At 34.7% G+C, this 22,016-nt stretch overlaps 2 protein-coding genes and 1 long non-coding RNA gene across 3 annotated transcripts; all 3 read left to right on the forward strand.

Annotated features, from left to right (window-relative positions):
* The first annotated feature begins 2,919 nt into the window (after positions 1 to 2,919).
* On the forward strand, positions 2,920 to 5,386 carry LOC144546618 (antimicrobial ginkbilobin-2-like protein). Its single transcript, XM_078295158.1, has 4 exons — positions 2,920 to 3,805; positions 4,742 to 4,849; positions 4,942 to 5,064; positions 5,364 to 5,386. Exons 1-4 carry the CDS (start codon positions 2,920 to 2,922, stop codon positions 5,384 to 5,386), a joined length of 1,140 nt encoding a protein of 379 aa, XP_078151284.1.
* On the forward strand, positions 4,748 to 7,141 carry LOC144547097 (cysteine-rich receptor-like protein kinase 19). The gene is made up of 6 exons (XM_078295705.1): positions 4,748 to 4,849; positions 4,942 to 5,120; positions 5,364 to 5,574; positions 6,004 to 6,241; positions 6,421 to 6,571; positions 6,758 to 7,141. Exons 3-6 carry the CDS (start codon positions 5,505 to 5,507, stop codon positions 7,067 to 7,069), a joined length of 771 nt encoding a protein of 256 aa, XP_078151831.1. The 5' UTR covers positions 4,748 to 4,849; positions 4,942 to 5,120; positions 5,364 to 5,504; the 3' UTR covers positions 7,070 to 7,141.
* Positions 7,142 to 17,315: 10,174 nt separating this feature from the next.
* On the forward strand, positions 17,316 to 20,757 carry LOC144546942 (uncharacterized). The gene is made up of 3 exons (XR_013508917.1): positions 17,316 to 17,376; positions 19,209 to 19,318; positions 20,661 to 20,757. It is a non-coding gene; the product is annotated as an uncharacterized LOC144546942 (long non-coding RNA).
* The last annotated feature ends 1,259 nt before the right edge of the window (positions 20,758 to 22,016 follow it).

A 22,016-nucleotide genomic window follows, 5' to 3' on the forward strand; every position in this document is an offset into this window, starting at 1 on the left:
CATAGGTCATTTGATACAAAGAACAAAATTTATAAAGTGAAACAAAAATACCAAGCCACTTTCAAGTAAGGTTCTATTGCTCAAAAACCATCAATTACATTTTGTAATTATTGTTGCAAAATTGGTCATACCTCTTTAGAATGTAGGCTTAGAAATGGAGGCAATAACCCAAATGTTGTTTGGGTTCCAAAAGCCACATTAACTTAGATGCATACATAATCTCCCATAATTTATTCTAATTGCCAAACTCTAAGGGGGAGATTACAAACAAGGTATATGTTAGTTACTAACTTAACACTAACTAATATATACTTTGTAGGTATGCTTGATTACAACCCAAAAAGAAAGTGCTTGGATCATTGATAATGGATGCTCACACCATATGACTGGTGATAAATCTATTTTCAAATTCTTAGAACCATATGATAAGGGTACGATTACCTTTGATAATAATCAAAAGAAAAACTCTATTATTGGAATAAGCACAATTGATAACCAACACTTGACCATATCCAATGTATATCTTGTTGAAAGGTTAAATTATAACTTACTTAGTGTTAGTAAGTTATGTGATTCTGGTTATTATGCAAAATTTGATATTGATGCTTATCATTTAGTTAGGTCTTCGGATGACACATTAATATACACGGGTAAAATAAATAAAAATATTTATTCTTGTATTTTACCTATTTTGATTCCGTTGAGACATGTCTAAGTGCCATAATCATGGGCTCATGGTTATGGCATTGTAGATTAGGGCATGTTTCAATTGATACCATTAGAAAATTGGTTAAATTCGACCTTGTACGCGGGTTACCAACCCATAAGTTGGAACTTGAAAGACTATGCAATGTATGTATCCAAGGTAAACAAACCAAAAGTACCTTCAAATCCAAAGATCATGTTTTTAACGATCAACCCTTACAATTACTACAAATGGACTTGTTTGGACCAATCGGTGTACCAAGTTTGGCCAAAAAGAAATATGTATATGTAATTGTAAATGACTATAGTCGCTTTATTTGAGTTTTGTTCCTACAACACAAGGATAAAGCAATTAGTCATTTCATTGAATTTTACATAAGTGTTGAAAATAAAAAGAGATAAAAAATCATTAGGATTAGAAGTGCCCATGGGGGAGAATTTGAAAATATAAAATTTGATCAACTATGCTCTAAAAGGAGATATAAACATGAGTATTCGGCTCCTCGCACACCTCAACAAAACGGGGTTATTGAGAGGAAGAACTGAACTTTAGTTGAGCTAGCCCATATCATGCTCAATTACTTCTTGCCCAAACACCTTTGGGCCGAGGCGGTCAATACGGCATGCTACGTGGTAAATCACGTTAGTATAAGGTTGATATTGAATAAGACACCTTATGAGCTATGGAAGGGGTATAAGCCAAATATATCTCATTTTATGATATTTGGGTCTAAGTACTTTGTTCTTGATGAATCACTTAAAGTAACCAAATTCGATTCTAAATCAATTGAGAGAATGTTTGTAGAGTATTTAATGTCAAGTAAAGCTTATAGAATTTATATTGCATCACAATGGGTTGTTATTGAATCTGTGCATGTTAAATTTGATGAATGTGCTAATCAAAATGTCGACCAAGATATTCAAATTGTAGGGATTGAAGTGCCAATTGTTGACAAGGATGAAGTTGAAGCAAGCGCCGACATGATTGAAAATCAACCCAACATGGATGCGATAAATGTTGAGGTGGATCCCTTAATTGATGAAATGCAAATCGAAGAGGCACAACCCACACCAACTGAGTACCAAATTCTCGAAGACCTAAGGAAATTATCTTCTCATCCTCTTTCTAATGTTATTGACCTAAGGAAATTATCTTCTCATCCTCTTTACATCTTAATAAATGTAAAATTTTGTCTCCAAGCACATTTTATTGTAGAGATCACATCTAACGATTTGGACTTTGAAAATATAAAAAATGGTTGTTGTAACTTATTGTAACTCAAATATTGTTGTAACTTGATCCCTACTCATAATATATATCTATTATTCAGATATAAATAATTAATATTTAAAATCATATTTGTCTTCGTATTTGCACGGATATTCTGATATTAAATAGCACGGATATTCTGATATTAAATATCCGCTAGCTACAATTTTGTGATGGATCCATGCGAAGCTAATATATATCTACACACTGAATAAAAAAAAAAAAATTCAAGAATCCATATTAATTATGTTTATTATTTTTAAAAGATGATAAAGGAAGTCGGAAAATTATAATTGAGCTCTTTTTTAATTTGTTTGTGGCTGTTCCAGTCTTTTTTTTAAAACCATATCCATATTTGTTTTTGCATGGATATTCGGATATCGGATATTCTTACATCAATTTAAAATATTTTAAAATATATTTTGGTGTTTAATTTTATTGACACCAATTTACACCAAAACCGTTGGCATGCATATTTCCCTCATCTAGAAAAATGGTCCTCCATTATCACAATCTCTCTTCTTTTATTTATATTTAAAAATTTGAAATTTATATATCAAATCCAAAATGTTGATTTTTGTTCATTTTTAATGAGAGATGCATCCACATAGAATTTAATGATTTTTTGAGTTAATTTATATTCGGATATCGGATATGAAATGCCTCCAACCGACCAGTATGGTACCCGTTGACACCCCTAGCTGCGCATGTCTGGCAATGCTAATCATCGAGCAAGTTAGTCTGTATGCAACTCAAGGCTCCTCTCACTATCGTCTAGCTGTATCGTATTGTCCAGATGCATTTAGCATTGTTTTGCTCCTTCGAGTGTAGTTGCTGTCAATGTTTTGTCAGTAAAAGAAAAATTATAATTCCTCTAGTGCATCATATCGTCTAGCGTATCATATATATCGTCTAGCGTATTTTGTTCCTTGCCCAACAGAGCAATGCAGAACATTACTCCCTGTCTTTTTGCTCTCTTCCTCACAAATCTTTGCTTACAACTATCATCTGCATACAAAGCACGCACCACATTATGCTGCAACACCGGTAACTACACCATAAATAGTACATACAGTACCAACCTCGAGACACTCTCCTCCTCCTTTTTCACAGCAGCAGTTGCAAAACAGGGTTTTTATGAAAATACAATTGGTACAGCACCGAACCAGATCTCTGGTCTTGTCCTTTGTCGTGGCGATGTCGATTCTTCTATTTGCAGTGACTGCCTTAACCAATCCTTCCAAGATGTAATGAATCTATGCCCATACTCAAAAGAAGCAACTATATACTATGATTTGTGCCTCTTCTCGTACTCCAATCATCAGTTCCTCAACTCAACTAAAAATTGGCAACTATACCCTATGTGGAACATCCAAAACATGACAGGCAGTAGATTTAGTGGATGGGATCCATCGAATAATACTATAAAATATTACTTCCTCAATGTGATGAACACATTGCTGAGCAATGTCTCAGATCAGGCAGCTTATAACTCGAGAAAGCGTTTTGGGACTGGAGTGATAAACATAACAGCATCATCCTTGCCGGTGATCTATGGCTTGTCACAGTGCACGCCTGATTTTTCAAATAATACATGTCGTGCTTGTTTACAAGGCCTTATTGATCTTACATTAAACTATTTTGACGGGCAGAAAGGTGGAAGGATTTTAGGAGTGAGATGCAATCTGAGGTATGAAATATACAACTTCTTTTCAGGAAAACCAGATCAACAAATAGGTTCAATCTCATGGACAATACAGACTCCTCCAGCATCTTTTAACCTTCCAATTCAGCCTCCTACAATGAATTCTACATCAAGCACCAGTAAAGGTGAGAGTATTCAACACCTGACATGGACTCTTTTATATATATTTCAATTTTCAAAAAAGAAAAGCTGGAATGTCTTTAATTCTTATATATATGTATGTTTATTTTACAAAATAGCAACAAACATACACAGGTCTACTAAATCCTTCATCGTTAAGATTGAGCTTGGGTACTATTATTTGTCAGCATCTGATTTAAAATCCTCAATATAAAATATTTTGATATCTAGTATACAAGATTTCTCATATGAACTATGGATCTTGTTAATTTCTAGTAGGCCTGAAATCTTTTTTTTTTTAATATATTTACTTGCTTCAATAGGAATCAGAGGAAGTGGGCCAGGGTAAAAGGTTTGAAGGTTAGGTATAGGAAGAGACCAAATTTGTGATTGATGGAGAAATAAATGTATGTACAAATGGGACATGATAATATATATAAATGGAAAAGAACAGATTGCTTTAGAAGTCCAATCTGCACTAATTATAGTAGATTGTGGTAATAAGAGTATTTGACAGTCCACATCTTTTCTTTCCCATAATTTCCTCTTTTCTTTCGTTTTGTTCATTCTTTATTTTGGTTGTGTTTCATTTGCTGTTGCAAGTGAAAGGTTGTGTCCCTCTCTGATCTGGTCCTGACCTGTTGTTTTTGGGCAACACTACCCGCATCTCTCTTGAGATATTTGAACAAATCATTTGAAGACCATACAGCAAAACTTGGTAGAATTTAGAACAGGTTCCATAATGCAGAACCAATACCCGAATTACATCACCACCTGAATCCAACCACATATTAATTTGCCAATTAGTTTCCACTCTTTGGTTGTGTTTATCCATCAGTTCCTTGTGAATGTTGAACTTTTTAATTTAGTTCTCATCTATGTATAACTGTTACGAATTTATTCATATGTGTTGATAATTTCAATCTCAAATATACCTTCAGGAGGAAAGAGGACCTTGCACCTCATTATCATTGTCAGTGTATCTGTGACATTGCTTATTATTGGCTGCTTCATCGGCTTTTTCCAAATCAGAAAACTGAGATATGCAGGTTTACATTTTTATACCATTGAACTATACTTGTCAACATGTTCATTTGCATGAAAACATAGTTAACACTTTATATTTTCATTAATGATTTAGAAAGCGAGATTATTCAAAATGAAAGAAAGCTCGCAACTAACAACGAAACACTGGATCTATGGAGCAGAGAAGGAAATTCAGATATTTCACTCATTAATTTCAATCAAATAGTCAATGCCACAGGTAACTTCTCATTTGACAATAAACTCGGCCAAGGTGGATTTGGACCCGTCTATAAGGTGCTTCTTATTTCCTTCCATCTGGATACTGTTCCTCTTTCCTTTTCTTATTTATTTTAATTATTACTTTTTAGACCAAGAAGAGCCATAAGTTAACTGGGCCATTATAGTAAAAGAAATCATTAAAAAAATGGCAAACAAAAACACTTTCTGATGAAATTAATAAAAGAATTTTATCAAAAAAACAGAAAGAAATTAATAAAAGAATTGAGTTTTATTCCTGATTTCAAGTTTTTCTTTTAGGGGGTGCTGCCAGATGGACTTGAGGTTGCTGTCAAGAGGCTTTCTACAAATTCATGTCAAGGTCTAGTTGAATTTGAAAATGAAATCCAACTTATCGCAAAGTTACAACACAAAAACTTAGTCCGGCTGGTCGGGTGGTGCATGCAAGGAGAGGAGAAAATATTGATTTACGAGTTTATGCCAAACAAGAGCTTAGACTATTTCATTTTCGGTATGTCTCTAGAAACCTATTTTGCAAGGATAGTAGTAATCTTTTATCTGCTTTTGCCTTATGTTTCCATTAATTAGAGTACTAGTTCAATTTATAAAGCTCATTTCTTTTTAGAAACTTTTTTCATTTTTCTTAGTACTTGTTGAGTCATCTGTAATAAATCACTGGGTTGTTAATTATAAAGAAACTAATTTTTAATCATATAGTTTTCCGAATTTGAAGGCATATCAGATCACAACTTTCTTGCTCTTCCATTCTAAGAACCTATTCAGCCATAAGTAAACAGTTCAAAATTTGACTACTACTATTTTAAAGTTTTAATTAAAAAAGGTAATAATTCCAGACCATGGAAATGTTGAGTTGTTGGAATGTAATAGCAAAGATTATGCAACTTGTTTTTTCTTTATTATTATATCTGTTGCATCGCAGATAAAATTAGAGGAGCACTTCTAAATTGGGAAAGGCGATTTGAGATAATTGAAGGCATTGCTCAAGGGCTCCTATATCTCCACAAACACTCGAGGCTAAGAATTGTTCATAGAGATTTGAAAGCGAGCAACATTCTTTTAGACACTGAAATGAACCCAAAGATATCTGATTTTGGATTAGCAAGAATATTTGGTCCGAAGGAGCTCCAAGCAATTACTAATAGGGTGGTAGGAACATAGTACGTATATGTGTTAAAGAAAATATGTCTAATATTAATTACTTTGTAACAAAATTTAAATCACACACACTAATTTATCATAAATCAGTCTACAAATAAGATTAACTTACTACAAGAAATATTATATATATTCAGAAGATTTACATCATCATATTATGATTTTTCTTCTTGTTTACCAGTGGTTACATGGCTCCTGAGTATGCATCCGAGGGTCTTTTCTCCGTCAAATCAGATGTATTTAGCTTCGGTGTATTGCTTCTTGAGATTATTAGCGGTAAAAGGAATATGGGTTTCCACCAATATAGTGACTTTCTCAACCTCCTTGGATTTGTAAGGACCTCATAAATTGACATATACTAACACTTTTTTACTTAATTTAATATCCAGACCATAAAAGAATTCCTGTTAAAATCTCGGTTTATTTTTTGGTATTAAGGTACACTATATTTGCATTTTGAGTACCTACAAGACTAGATATATAGTTGCTAGCATAAAATAAAATTTTCTTTTTTGCAGGCATGGGATAGATGGAAAGATGGGAGATATTCTGAACTAATTTGTCCAACATTAACCCAAGTGTCCCAAAGACAGATAGAGAGATGCATTCATGTGGCTTTATTGTGTGTACAAGAAAATCCAGTTGATCGACCCATCATGTCAGATGCAATCGTGTATCTTACCACAGAAGCTATAGTTTTGCGAGAGCCTAAGCAGCCGGCATACTTCAATATAAGAGTTACAGAGGAAGCAGTGTATCACCCATCTAATTTTAACGGCTCTGCTTGCTCTATTAATTATGTGACCTTGACCAACCTAGAAGTGAGATAATTTTACTCTAGGTGATTAGTTACTGCTGTAAAAATGACATCAATTACAATGGAAGTACTATTGATTATTATTTTGATCTAAATCTCAAATTATTTTTCATATGTACAGTAGATGTATCGCATAGGACGCATGCATGAAGTGCTAGGTTTGAAATTTAAATTTCCATTTTGTTGATTGTTAGGAATTAAATGTTAATGACTTGCAAACCCAAGGAAAAAATTTGCATTTTAGATGGAAAAGTTATTTTACATTAAATTTGCATTAATTTTGTCCTCATTGAGTTAATTTCTACCAAGTCAAGCACGTTCCCTCTGTTCAAACCATGCATGGTCAATCTCTTTCTTAGTTTTTCTGGTCATGGTGTATATACTAATATCCTAAAAAAAGTATTATATATTTTAGTTATACAGTAATCAAATTTTTTTAGGATATTAAAGAAAAGTACTATAGCTTTTATATAGTAATCAATTTCTATTACATACAATAGAATAGTACTATAGATATATACAAAGTCATTCGCAAAGAATCTAATATTTAAACTTGCACATCTTTAAAAATGACAAAAATATAATTGAAAGATACACAGGTAATACTCAATTAATGCAGATGGTCCATAGTATATTTTTCCTAATTTTCTACACTGCTTTATTTGTTTCATTTCTAAAACTTGGACGGAATAATTCAAATAAAAAATCTACAGTGGTGCATTGCTCTATAAGCTGATGCACAAGAAAAATCACTGGAAGCCGTCCATCTCCATTTGACACCATTCTCATAGTACGTGGATACAATGAAGAACGGAATCAAGAGAGCTAGCTTCTTGAACAAGAAGGGTGTGTCTGGTGCCGGTTGGATGTCTGCTACCGAGGATATATTCAGAAGTCTCCTAACCGTGGGGGCCCATAACCCATCTGGGATTGCCTCGATTCGCCATAACCATTTTGATAATAATGAATCGTTCTGGCAATGAAGGTCAATGCTGGCAAACAGGAGGACTTGGGGATATCACATAATGGTTCATATTTGGCCAATATTCCGATTTCAGAGAGAAGTGATTTGCATAAAAGCTTCTTACAACAACAAGAAAGAAGTTGTCATAAATTTAGACAATTGTTAGGCTTAAAGATTATAAAGATGGATATTAATTACTCAAACTAGCAACACAAATGACATTTCCTTTTCTTCACCAAATTGTCCCATGAAATATACAGTAAATCAAAATGCACTTGTCTTGCTCTGCTTTCTGAACGGATGTTTCATCACAAGGTATTGCAGCAACAGGCTGCAACCTTGTACACAAGATTGTAACCACATAATGGACCAAATTCATTCCTCAAGAAAGAAACAGTTGATTGCGTTATAAATTCATGTTCCTTTTCCTATGGAAGTTTGATGTATCCTTTGAAATTTTGAAAAAAGGATCCCTAAAGAAGAACACAATGTTCTGTCCTATAATCTTATTTTACATCTGGTGGACATCTTCAGAATTTTCAGTTTACGAGAAGGTTCTACGTTCAGTTTCACTTCAAGAAAATCATTCAAGGCCTACAGGACTCCCCACAGTAAATTTGCCTGCAAGCCTTAACTATATATTTTTGTTTCTTTTTTTTTTTGGTCAAAGAAGTCTGTGGACAGCACTGGTGCAAAATTAAATTAATTGAGAATACAATTACGGCTTTAATTACCCTCAGAAAAAGAAATTACAAATCCCTTACTCTCCAATTAATGGGGATATCCAATGATGACATCTAGCTCAGGGTAATATATCCACTAATGATAAAACATGCCACCTTGGTAGGCACTATAATCAATCTGCTCTGATATACGTGTGCACGAATCTTAATGTGCATTGGACGGATACCAAGCCCATAGGACCCAAATTTGATTCTAAATTTCCATTGGACATTGGACCCAAGTTTTCCCCTTGTGAATAGTTCAATGTTCAAAACTTTTTTATTCTAAATCTGAAAAAAAAATTAAAATTGAGAAATGGAGTGTGAACAACTTTGCAGATTGAGAATTCTTACTCGTTTTTGATGGATTTTATATGAGGCTGGCTCAATGTTTTTGCTAACTGGAACAATCACTTCAGGTAATGTATAATGAAATAGATGTAGTTTTAGTTATTAATTCATAATTTTTGTTGAGATGATTGTTGAAAACACTTCTATAACAGAGCTGGAACAGTTTGCAGCTATTTAACAAGCTCCTCTTCATACATAGTGAAATAAGGAGAAGGGAACGTGGTAGAGGAGAGTTTGAGAATTAATAGAAATGCATTTGATGTTTTACTCAAAATAAAAAAAGAAATGCATTTGATGTCAAATTATAGTACAGAAGCATTTAACTATAATGCTTGGTCTATGAGATGATACTTGCTTATACATGCAGAAACTTTTTAATCTATTCTTAAAAGTTCTAATTCTTAATTGATATATGCGCTTGTGCTCTTTTGGACAAGTGTTCGTACAGATTTTTTACGATCAACTCTTAACTCATATATTCTTCAAAACGTGTTGTTCTTGAAATTGAAAACCACTTTGAATACATGCAGGAAAGCATCGTAATATACACTGATACACCTATAACATAATTTTTACCAGAAACTACTAATGAAACATGGGATATGTTAACCCAACGTAATCCCAGCCCTGCATCCTCCCTTTCTTCGCTAGATAATCCGCCACGTGGTTTTGGCTTCTACGTATGTAATTACACAAAGAAACAGGGTTATATTTGGAAATTTTCCAAACCTCATAGCACTTCAGCCAGGACCTTGTTGTCCGTCTCAAACGCGCAGGCTTCAATTCCAACACCCACAACGTATCTGACCGCCTCCTTGAGCACCACTGATTCGGCCTGGAATGGGCAAAAAACAGATACCGGTGCCAACCTATATGACAGCGGGCGATTGTAGTCATGTAAAACGAAGCCTATGCCTCCTTGCCACTGTTGGGTCCATGATCAATCTACAAAGCATTGATATTGGTTATGTGAAGTGCGTTGTTGCTCTTTGCAAAGTCTCAATTCCATGTAGCTGCTTGCCTGGTCTCAAGGTGGAAGCTACCATATTTTCCATTGAAATTTTTGAGTAAAAAACTGTGAATTTCAGAAAAGTGGCCCCCATACGTACCCTCATATGCTCTCTCATTTCTGCACCTCCAAATCGCCCACATCGAATCATTGCTTGCCACTGTTCTCCATTTAAACCATCTGATAAACTCAATAACTCAGCCCGAAAGTTTGGATCTTCATCCGATTCACCACATGCATGTTGCGCATATTGGATTTGTTAATTTTTTTATCACTTGAACCTATAATAAAATTAAATTAAAAAAATCATTAAATTCTATGTGGATGCATCTCTAATTAAAAATGAACAGAATTAACAATTTGGATTTGATATATAAGTTTCAAATATAAAAAAAGAGATTGTTGTATTTATGGTATAAAATCCTTGTGGCATTGGATGACCATTTTTCAAGATAGTGGGACCCATACTCCTTCCAATAATTTATGTTATATGCGCATGTTTAATTTTTGGAAATTGTTAACATGTGGGACCACATTGTGCTTTGAATCAATCTTGAATGTCAATCAACAGTGTTTTATGAACAGTGGACGCTTTTGTTTATTTATCCAAATTCCAAACGATGCAGATTGAGATCACCCTTTGTTGTTTATGGTGTTTAGTCCTCCTGCGCATTTATATGTCGCTCTCCATTTTTTTTTTTCTGCAATTGGGCTCTCTTTGACTTCAGTGTTATTGTATTAGTATTTATCAGTAGTCTGACTTTTAGGCATTGGGATTCACTATTTTGTTTGGAAATATTTTTAGGGGGGGGGGGTCACAGGGACCATAATTTTATCCATCATAGTGACAATTTAATTATTTGAAAAAGAATTAGTGAGATGAAAAATTTATGTTTCGAGATTAATTCAGATATAATTCGAAAATAACCGAAAATTACTTTTAAATTTTGCAATACACTATATTTACAATAGGAGACCTCTAATAGTTTTTGGAATCATTTGTGTGTAAAATCCAAATAATACGAAAAAATCATCTGTGTAAAATTACAGAAAAAAATATTCATGCAAAATTGCTTGTTAAACTTTAGTTATTAATTTTTAAAATAAATCACATGAACAAGAGTTTAAACTTACACTACAATAAGCAGAGTTTTTCTTACAAATTAAGAGGTAAATTGAAAAATTGACCATCTCCCACTACCACTAGAGGTGATCAAATCCCCGACATTTTTATTAATATCTAATTTCAATTAAAAATTATCAAATCTGTCTCCAAAACCTTTTTTTTTTAAATGCCCAAACCGACCATCGAGTGGCCTCTTTGGGATTTTTATTCCAAACGGGCCACAAGATGGCCAATTTCAAAAAAAAAAAGTTCAATTGAATTTCCAAAGCCGATTTGGAAATTTAATTTTTTTTTTTAAGAAACAACTATGAAATTCGATTTTTAAAAAAAAATATTTGTTAGATACTTCTTTTGATGTATAATTAGCATAATTATAATCAAAGATTTAAATAGCGTTTATCGCGTTATAGCAGAATGGCTAAAAAAAGGCGTTATGCTCATATAGCACCACTATAGTGCGAAATAGCAATTTTGCAAGAATGAGAGTGCTCTCCTTTTTGCCTACCGGAGTCACATAATTTAAATGTTTGAGGCATTGTCCGTTCACCTTAAATGCCCCGGTTCGTTCGCTCCAAATCTCAATTGCTCCGTGGTTGAACACCTTATTTACCTTGTACGGGCCATTCCATTTTGATCTTAATTTTCCCAGAAAGAGTCGGAGTCTTGAGTTGTATAATAGAACCATGTCTCCTTAAAATCTCGTCTCAATATGCGTTTGTCATGCCACTTCTTCGTCTTCTCCTTGTAAAGCTTGGCATTTTCATATGCATTGAGGCACAACTCTTCCAACTCGTGAAGGTCGAGGATTCTCTTCTCACCGGCAGCTCACATGTCGAAATTTAGGGCCCTAATTGCCCAATAGGCTTTGTGCTTGAGTTCAACCGACAAATGACATGGTTTTCCATATACAAGTTTGAAAGGAGTCATACCTATGAGTGTTTTGAAAGCGGTCCGGTATGCCTAAAGAGTTTCATCTAGTTTGAGAGACCAATCTTTTCTTGATGTGTTCACCACCTTTTGTAGGATGCTCTTTATCTCGCTATTAGATACCTCCACTTGCCCGCTTGTTTAAGGATGGTAGGGTGTGGCCACCTTGTGCTTTACCCCGTATTTGACTAGAAGATTGTCGAATTGGCGGTTGATGAAATGAGAGCCACCATCGCTAATCACTACCCTGGGTACTCCAAACCTAGAAAATATAATTTTCTTAAAAAGTTTTCTTACCACGGTGGAGTCAACAGTTGGGCTAGCCACGGCTTCAAACCATTTCGATACGTAATCTACCGCCACAAGGATGTACTTGTTGTTGCAAGAACTCAGAAAGGGACCCATGAAGTCAATCCTCCAAATATCACATAGCTCAACTTCTAAGATTTCGTTGAGGGGCATCTCATGTCTTCGTGATATATTTCCGGTCCTTTGGCATTTATTGCACCTAAGCACATAATTCCTTGCGTCTTGAAAGAGCATGGGCCAATAGAACCCAGCTTGAAGAACTTTTGCGGCGGTTTTGTTGGTTGAAGCATGTCCTCCATAGGCAGATAAGTAGCAACAATAGAGAATTTGCTTGGCTTCCTCTTGAGGTACACATCTCCTATGGATCCCATCTACCCCCCCAATTTAAACAACAACGGTTCATCCCAAAAATATTGTTTTACATCGGAAAGGAATTTCTTCCATTGTTGAAAGGTTAGATCCGGGCATATGATTCTGCATGTTAGGTAGTTCACGAAATCCGCATACCATGGTGCCTCTTGGTTGTTGACCGCGTAGAGTTTCTCATCGACAAAGGAATCATTAATGGGCATGTCATTCTCTTTCGGTTCATTGGTAATGCGTGAGAGATGATCCGCCACTGAATTTTTGGTTCCCTTATTGTCCTTGATTTCTAGATCGAATTCTTGGAGTAGAAGGATCCACCAAATTAGGCGTGGTTTGGCTTCCTTTTTGTTGAGAAGATATCGGATTACCGTATTATCGGTGTACACAACCACCTTAGATCCCACTAAGTAGAACCGAAACTTGTTGATAGCGAATATGACGGTTAATAACTCTTTTTCCGTGATTGTGTAGTTCGTTTGTGCCTCATCTAGGACTTTGCTCGCATAATAGATCACATGTGGCTTGTTATCGATCCTTTGTCCTAGCACAGCTCCGACGGCAAAGTCGCTTGCATCACACATAATCTCGAATGGCACATCCCAATTAGGTGGTCGGAGAATTGGGGTTGAGATTAGCGCCTTCTTGATCCTATGAAAAGCAACAATGCAAGATTCATCAAAATTAAATTCTGCATCTTTCATAGTTAGATTGCTAAGAGGTTTGCAGCTTTTTGAAAAATCTTGATGAACCGTCGATAGAACCTCGCATGCCCCAAGAAACTCCTCACATCCTTCACATAAGTTGGATATAGTAGCTTCTCTATCACTTCAACTTTTGCTTTGTTGACTTCTAAGCCTTCAGAAGACACCACGTGGTCTAGAACCACCACCGTTTGCACCATGAAATGACATTTCTCCTAGTTTAGCAATAGATTCATCAAAAAAGGCACTATGCTCATATAGCACTGCTATAGTGTGAAATAGCACTGATAGCATAATTTGAAAGTTTTGATGCTTAGATAGCAAGGAATAAAACAAAAATTTTATTCGACTCAAAACACATGATCTAGTTATTGTAAGTGCAAGAAACAATCTTAATTAGCCTAATCAAGAATGAAATAACATAATACCTTGGATTTGATCTCCAAATCAAATCAAGAAGAGTTGTCTTGCTTAGCAACTTTTTATTCCCTTCCTCCTTCAATGGTGGTTGTGCTTTAGCCCCTCAAATGACGAGCCTCCTTAGGTATCCACCGAGAGATTAAAGAAATACTTGTATCTCTAAGGCTAGTAAGAGATTAACAAGTAGAACCTTAATCCTAGTTTAATCCTCTTCTTAATTTCTGAAAACTTATTAGAAGATTTCTAGATCTCAACACATGAGAAAAATTGGAAGAGAGGAGAAAAGAGCAAATTTCGGCCAAGATATCTTTCACAGAATTTCTGACCTTTCGGTACTAAAATTCTTATATCTTTTTCTAGGTAACTCCAAACGACTTGAAATCTTCACCATTGGATTCTAGACTCCAAGGGCTACATATTACATAGGTCATGCGCCCAGAATGATTAGTATTTTCCCTTTCAAATTCCAGTTCAAAGTTACCTAAAAAATCTGTCCAGAAATTTCTTTCCTCTTTAATGAGATTGATTAGATTTAATGACATATTTAAATATTCCTTAAATCATGCCATTACTAATCAATTCTCCCCAGCATATATTTGGGCTTTGGGCTTAAACATATTAATCATATTAATATTTAATTAAGTCCACAATCCCATACATTAAAAGAGGCCAACATATAAATTAATATTCCATGTTAATTTATATGCATCTCTCGTGTGTCAAAAGCTATTTAAAATATGTCACACATACTTTAAATATTACTAGGATTATTTTATAACATCTCAATGTCATAAAAATTTTCATATATTAATAACATATAATTTGTACAAATTAATTATAACTTCTTATAATTAACATAGCACATATTATATACATATCACATATGTTTTATTAATATATTTTCTTTTAATCTTTCATATGGTGTGACCCTATGGGATCCCATCATTATGGCAATAGAATTAAACATTTTAATTCCATAAATCAATGAAACAACTAGCCATGGTATATTGATTACCCAAATGACGTGGATGAAAAAACACATTGCAAAATCACGATCCCTGTAACATTAAAAATGTTGTTGTGTCAATTCCTTGCCACATGATATCCAAATAATCATAAGGTAGGAATGTGTCATCCTTACCAATTATTCTTTCTTGATTTCCTGAAGTTTAATTATGATATGATTATCATATAATCATATTGCATGCACATAATATAAACTTTATCAAGGGGCCCAGAGATATCATCACTTATATTAACATATAAGGGACAATTGTTTCTTGATACGTATTGTTCTTCCGCATAAGTTATATGCACTGCAGTAACTGCCTTTATAACTCCTGGTTAAAGAGAGCGTTAGACAGTACCAACAATACACATCCCTTATGTAAGAAAAATAAATATCTCAACCAAAGAATTCTAGACATAATGAAATATCAATGACACAGAACACAATCCATATGATATTTCATTATTGGGTCTGTCCAGTGCCATACATCTCCATGTATGCACATGTGTGATTAGATCGATAACTCCTTATCGTATGACCCATAGAACATGGCCATCATCTAATCACCATACTTATCTTATATGGTCAACCAGTGTACCTTACTGATTGCCAAGATAATGAACAATTAAGAGTAAACAAATTTATTCATTGTGAAGTTCTACAATTTAAGTCATCAACTCAAATGATCCACTAATATTAATACTCAAGGTACAAAATGATAAAATCATTCACTAATAAACTAAACATATCATAGATATGATCTGGGTCTAGGACACCAACACTAACATAATTTAGCGTCATTTAAGACACTATGATATCTTCGTAATTTAGCATCATTTAGCATATTTATCTTATTTCTTTGCATAATTTAGCACATTCCTTCTCAGTGAAGATATTGTATCTCTTTGCATAATTTAGCGTCATTTAGCATAATTTAACATAATGTCAAGAAATTTAGCGTTATTTAGTAGTACTATAGCGTGCTATTAGAATCTTAATTATAATGTATAATTAGCATTATTATACTAAAATACGCTAAATTACTTGAAATCATGTTAAATTACACAAAGATAAGTGATCTTCACTGAGAAAAAATATGCTAAATTATGCAAAGAAATACAGTAAATGTTATATCTCGCAATTTTAAAACAAGATTAATTATGCTAAATTAAAATTTTCACTCAAGTTAAAATTTTTACAAATTAAACTAATGATCATTTAGAATTATATTATCAATTTATAATGTAAACTGAAAATTTCGAGATATAAATAACCGATGAAGCTATGTGGTTAAAATGAGGATTTGAAAATAAAATAAAATGACTGGTGTAAGAAAATAAATAAATAGATTTGTAAATAGTAGAATAAATATATCAATTTTCGTACGAATAATATTATATAAAAGTTACAACTTCGTTCATTGTAAAACTGTGGAATTTAAATTGAATAATTATATATATATATACATATACGCTAATCAATATTGAATTATTCGGATTCTAAAATCAAATTATAAACACTTGATAATATTTGCATGATGCTATAAAAAAATATTATAAAACCTTGATTCGAATTTACAAAAGAAATGTATTTTGGATCAAACAATCAAGTTATATAAACTCTAAATTCTTAGAACCCTTGGATTTGATCGAAACTCGGATCTTGAAGGCATCCCACCCCTTGAAATTCAAATTAAATGGAGGCATGGAGATTTAACCCCATTTGACCCCCTATTCGGGTCCGCCCCTCCTCTCCAGTCTCTCTTCCTCTCCTTCTCACTTACAACGCAGACCCACCTCTCTCTCTCGTTCCCTCTTTTCTCCTCCTCCGCAATCCCTCTCGTAAAAACCCTAAACCTACCATCTCTTCTCTCTCTGCACCCCGGCCCCATTCAGTGAGTCCCCTCTATATTCCGTTCCTTCGTGTAGAAGGAATCACTTCCCGCTCCCTCTCTCTCTCGGTGTCCCGTCAGTTGTCAGAGAACCCTCCGCCTTTCACGCGAGAGCTTGACTTGTGCGCCAAATTCACCTGCCCGGTGTGACTATCGTGCCAACCCTGTTAGAGGGCTTGGCCGTACTGATTATTGCGTGTGGTCTCTCGTTTTTCTGGGTATATATATACCCCTCTGCCCCTCCCTTTATTTCCTTTCTGGTTCTGTTTTCGCTCATGTGTTAAGGCTATTCACTCTATTCCCCTCCTTTTTCTGTGTTTACTGTGATCTCCCAAAACCCTAGGGTTTGGGGTTTTCGGTTTTGTGACTTGGCTGTTGCTGTGCTTGCTGGTGAGCTTGGTGATTGTTGTGACTGTTATGACTGGCGCTTGCTTGGTGCCGTGCTGGTGTCAGCCTGGTGCTGTTCTGGTATTCGCTTGGAGCCGACCGTTCTTTTCCCAATCCATCTCGTGCTAGCTCAATCGGGTAAATTTCTGTAGTGCTCGTTTAAATTGATCGGATTTTCTCTTTGCACGAGTTGTTGATTTTCTCGACAAGGACCTGACTTAGGTTGTGTGCCTTATCCTCATGGCCGCCCCCCTTCCCCTTTTCCCCCTTCCTTTTTCTGTTCTGGTTCGCTCAGACCAGTATGTGTATGTGCTTGTGTTTGCTATGGCTTGGTTGATGCTTGACCGGTACCGTACCAGTACCTGTTCTGGTCTGTTCTGTGGTGCTTGATTTCTTGTTGCCTTGCTCTCTGCTCTGTTCTGTTGTTACTGGTATGGCTTGTGCCTTGTTCTGACCAGTTCCTTGACTGGTTTTGCTGGTTCTGTATTGATAATGTCTATGTGGATGATGTGTTGTTGAATGGTGCATGTGACTGGTACCAGTGTACCAGTCCCGTAATTTACTGGTACGATTTTGATGTGTTTTACCAGACTTGGAACTGACAGGGACCAAATTGTGAGTATCTGGAAGTTTAGGGTTGATTGTGAATAAAATAGGCCCTTGAAAGAATTTTAAAAATTCAGGGGCTAATGTGAATATGTGATGTTATTGGGCTTGGCCCTTTTTGCTTGTTGAGTTCGGCTGAAAATTTATTGGGCTTAGGCCCAATCCGAATTGGACTTAATTAATTAAGGACTTGGATCCTTTTTTTAAATTATGGGCCTTTAATTAAATTAAGTGGGAATATAGTTGTTAAGTCAAAAGGGCCGAAAGGTATCAAGGAATTGACGGATTAAAAGACGTCTTTTAAAAATTTAGGTTTTAATAATGTAACCGAATAAAACCGGATGCTTATGTAAACTTAAATTTATTCGGAAAATGATTATACCGTCCAGGGTCTTGATGCCTCGATGATAGCTCATAACATAATTTGAGCAGATACTAAAATAACCCGATTGGACACCTGTATGATCCCGAAACAAACCAAATTAAAACACCCAACACAGTAAACTAAAATAAAAGTTTTATAAAAAGTTTTTAAAGTTAAAATAATTCTTTTAAACATTTTTCGAACTTGTACAAAAATTTGTTGTTATTAATTCATTGCTAATTAATAAAGGACAATTAATTAGCAACAAAAAATATTTGTTATGGACTTAGATTCGAAACGGTTAATTAAACGTAGAAATTAAATTAGTTATAAAAATAACGAATTGCGCGACTTAGGAATAAATTAATTAGAAACACGTAAACTAATTAAGAGTTTCGTTTTTAATTTTATAAAACGAATTATACATCTAAAATATAAAATAGCTTAACTATATTAAAATGGATTATAAATTTCGCAATAATCATATAATTAATATATTTTATTAAATTATTTGCCTTAGGGATTTTAATTATAAATTAACTTTCGAGATCGAATTTTGACCCATTTAAAATTAACTATAGTCCGTTTAGAATCAAGTAGATAGGAAATTAAAATATGTTAGTTAAGTAAAACACGTAAGATTTACCATAGCTCTCGAATAATTATTTTGGTCTGCGGGTAATTCGACATTTAAGTTTTCACAAACAATATACCTTCAAATTAAATGATTAAATATGAATTTATTTAGGATTAAGTTAGATTGAGTTACATCAAAGTGAATAATCAATATCTGACGAACCTATAAAGAAATTAAGATTAACGCTAAGCTCGATGACATGAAATTGAATAATTAATATATGCCTAACCGGATCAGTCAGACTGACTGAATCGGTAATTTTATAAAATCGAACTAATTGAGAAATTGACTTGCACATTAACTGGGACGAGGGTTAGAATAAATTAGCGTAGATTTTAATTAGTTTAAATTACGTGATCACAGATCAGTCAACTCCGTACGAGTCCGACCCATGGGCCGATCCGACTGACCCGTAGTTGGGAGTATACGCGGAGCACGCTGATTATTAGCGATAGAGACTCCAGCCCCCTCAGGTGTGGGATATCTGAATTATTATTTTCGTGGGCGTACTCTTACCAGTCGTTCCATCTGACCTGACATCCGCACTTTATTTTTAAGTAGTTGCATTAAAATTTTAGAGCATGTTTATCATTTCTGCACTATAGGTAGAATTGCATAAATCCTGAAAAATTTGAATTTACTGTATTTTAGGAGTAGAGTAATTAAATAATATTATATATAAGTATTATTAGAATATTAGATTATTAGTTTTTCTTCTTCTCGTGGAAGACAATATATTATTATTATTTTACGTGCATATGCATGCATTGGTGAGAGCTGAGCAGAGCTGAGTGACTTCGTTCCATCTTGGTGTCACTTGGCATGGGACGGCCCGACAGCCACTGAGCCGAGGGTCACTTGATTCTTGGATGGCTTTAGGATTTATATTATATGTATAAACTCTGATTATATATCTTTTTCGATTCATTTTACCATTGCGTGCGGGCCGGACTCGAGCCCTGAGGCACGGACGATTCGGGATTTATTCCTTCCCTACATTAGTAGCTACTTTGCCTAGAATGGGATTCCAAGCCGGGTAGTGTTGGGTAGAATCTTGTGCGAGATTCCAAGACCGGCGAGTCTTGGGTAGAATCTTGTACGGGGTTCCAGCACCGGTTTGGGTAGAATCTATGTGTGGTGTCCTATTGGTCTGGCCGAACGGTAGAGTTCTCTCCTGCTCATGAGGGAAGAGATTAGCTTTTTACGACTTGCATTGTATGATTTCTTCTATTGGATATGTTTGGGTGATGAATCATTAGGCGAGATGACACACCGGATTTTGATATAACCATCGGCTAGTGTGCTGTTCTTGTGGAGCAATGCTCGATGTCACTAGGCAACGGGTATCATTGCACTCTGATCACAGTCCTTGGATTATATTGCTGGATCTTGTGATCCTATTGGCACGGCACGGGGTGATTTACTTTATCCATATTATTACTACTACTACTACTACTACTACTACTACTACTACTACTACTACGACTACGACTACGACTACTACTACTACTACTACTACTACTAACAGTGCAATGAGTACTGGATTTCGATTTGATTTATATCCGATATTACACCTTGATTTTATTTTGGATTTATTTCGCATGTTGGCATAATAGAATAATCGCATTATGACATCATTCAAAAATATTATAAGTTCTATTAGATATTAATATAGGTTCACACATGTGCATATTTTTAATTGTATTCATTTTATAAATAAAAGTGCTTTGACCGTAGAGGATCCATGAGGGGATAATTCTGGGTTACATACTGGGCGATTCGTCGCTCACCCACAAGTTGTTTCGTGGGTTTTAGGTACAGCATCTAGCGATTCGCAGCAGGAGTTGTCAGGAGTTGCTCCCGAGGGCCACACCACTTGACCTAGTTAGGATTAGGCTTTTGATTAGGTTTACGAGTCCCGTATTTTCTGTGTTATATATACGAGCTCGATAGATCATGTATCCCCTTCTATAGATGGTGTGATTTGGATCCGAGATGGATCGAATTATATGTTATGTATGTGTATGTTTATTTATTTGCTATGTGACTGATGCTTGATATTTATATTATTTTTCTTCCGCTGCTGTTTGATTTATTATTGATGATTAGCCTTGCGTGCTTAATGATTAATTAAGCACGAGGCGAGGTTGATCACACCTTAATTCAAAATTCCTGGTTTGGGGTGTGACAGTAAATACGCTAATGACGCTAAATGACGAAGATATCATAGTGTCTTAAATTACGCTATTGGCGCTATTTCGCACTATAGCGTCATGTTTTTATCCATTATGCTATAATGCGATAAAAGTTATTTAAACCTTTGACTATAATTATGTTAATTATACATGAAAAGAATTAGTTTAACAAATATTTAAAAAAAAATCGAATTTCATAGTTTCTTAAAATAAAATAAAAAATTAAATTCCCAAACTGGCCTTTTTTATTTTTTGAAACAGGCCTAGTGGCCAAACCGGTTTGGACACAAAAAAACACTAAATTTTGAGAACAAATTTGATAATTTCTAATTAAAGTTGGATATTAACAAAAATGTCGGTCAAGTCTCTCCAATCAGATAAGTATTTATCAAAATTATATATAATTTATTATTAAATTTTACCTCAAACTCACAAGTACTCAAAAGTAAAAAAATACGTGGGTTGTAATTACTGACAGCTTGCCCTCTCGTAAGAGAGTGCGTTTCTGAGATATCTCATATTTTGCGTGACCGACGTGTTCGGTGCCTCTTCGGAGGTCATGATGTAGGGGCCAGTATTATTTGAGCTCTGAGATTCGCGTAGAATGTATTGCAACGGTTAAGATTTTCCAAAAAGTCACGCAAAATATGAGATATCTCGGAGGATGCGAATTCCTCGTAAGAGAAGCTAAAACCCAAAATGTGTATTAACTTATTCGCTGCGAAGTCAAATGTGCGACGATTTTTCTAAAAAAAACGCGTATAATAAAGCAAAATTTATAAAATTCACAAATAATTTATTTAATTCGTGAATTATTGTTTATTCATTGATCGATTCGCAGTGCGTTCAAATCTGAATTATTGGCAAATCTTGTTAGTTGTTACTAGTGTTCTAAATAGTACGCTATAACATTTTTGGACTCTAAATGCTAAGCTATAGCATTAACACACGCTATTTGAGCTACGGACGCTATAGC

The sequence above is a fragment of the Carex rostrata genome, chromosome 30 (genome assembly GCF_964058835.1).
Source record: "Carex rostrata chromosome 30, lpCarRost1.2, whole genome shotgun sequence".
In the NCBI taxonomy this organism is placed as follows: Eukaryota; Viridiplantae; Streptophyta; class Magnoliopsida; order Poales; family Cyperaceae; genus Carex; species Carex rostrata.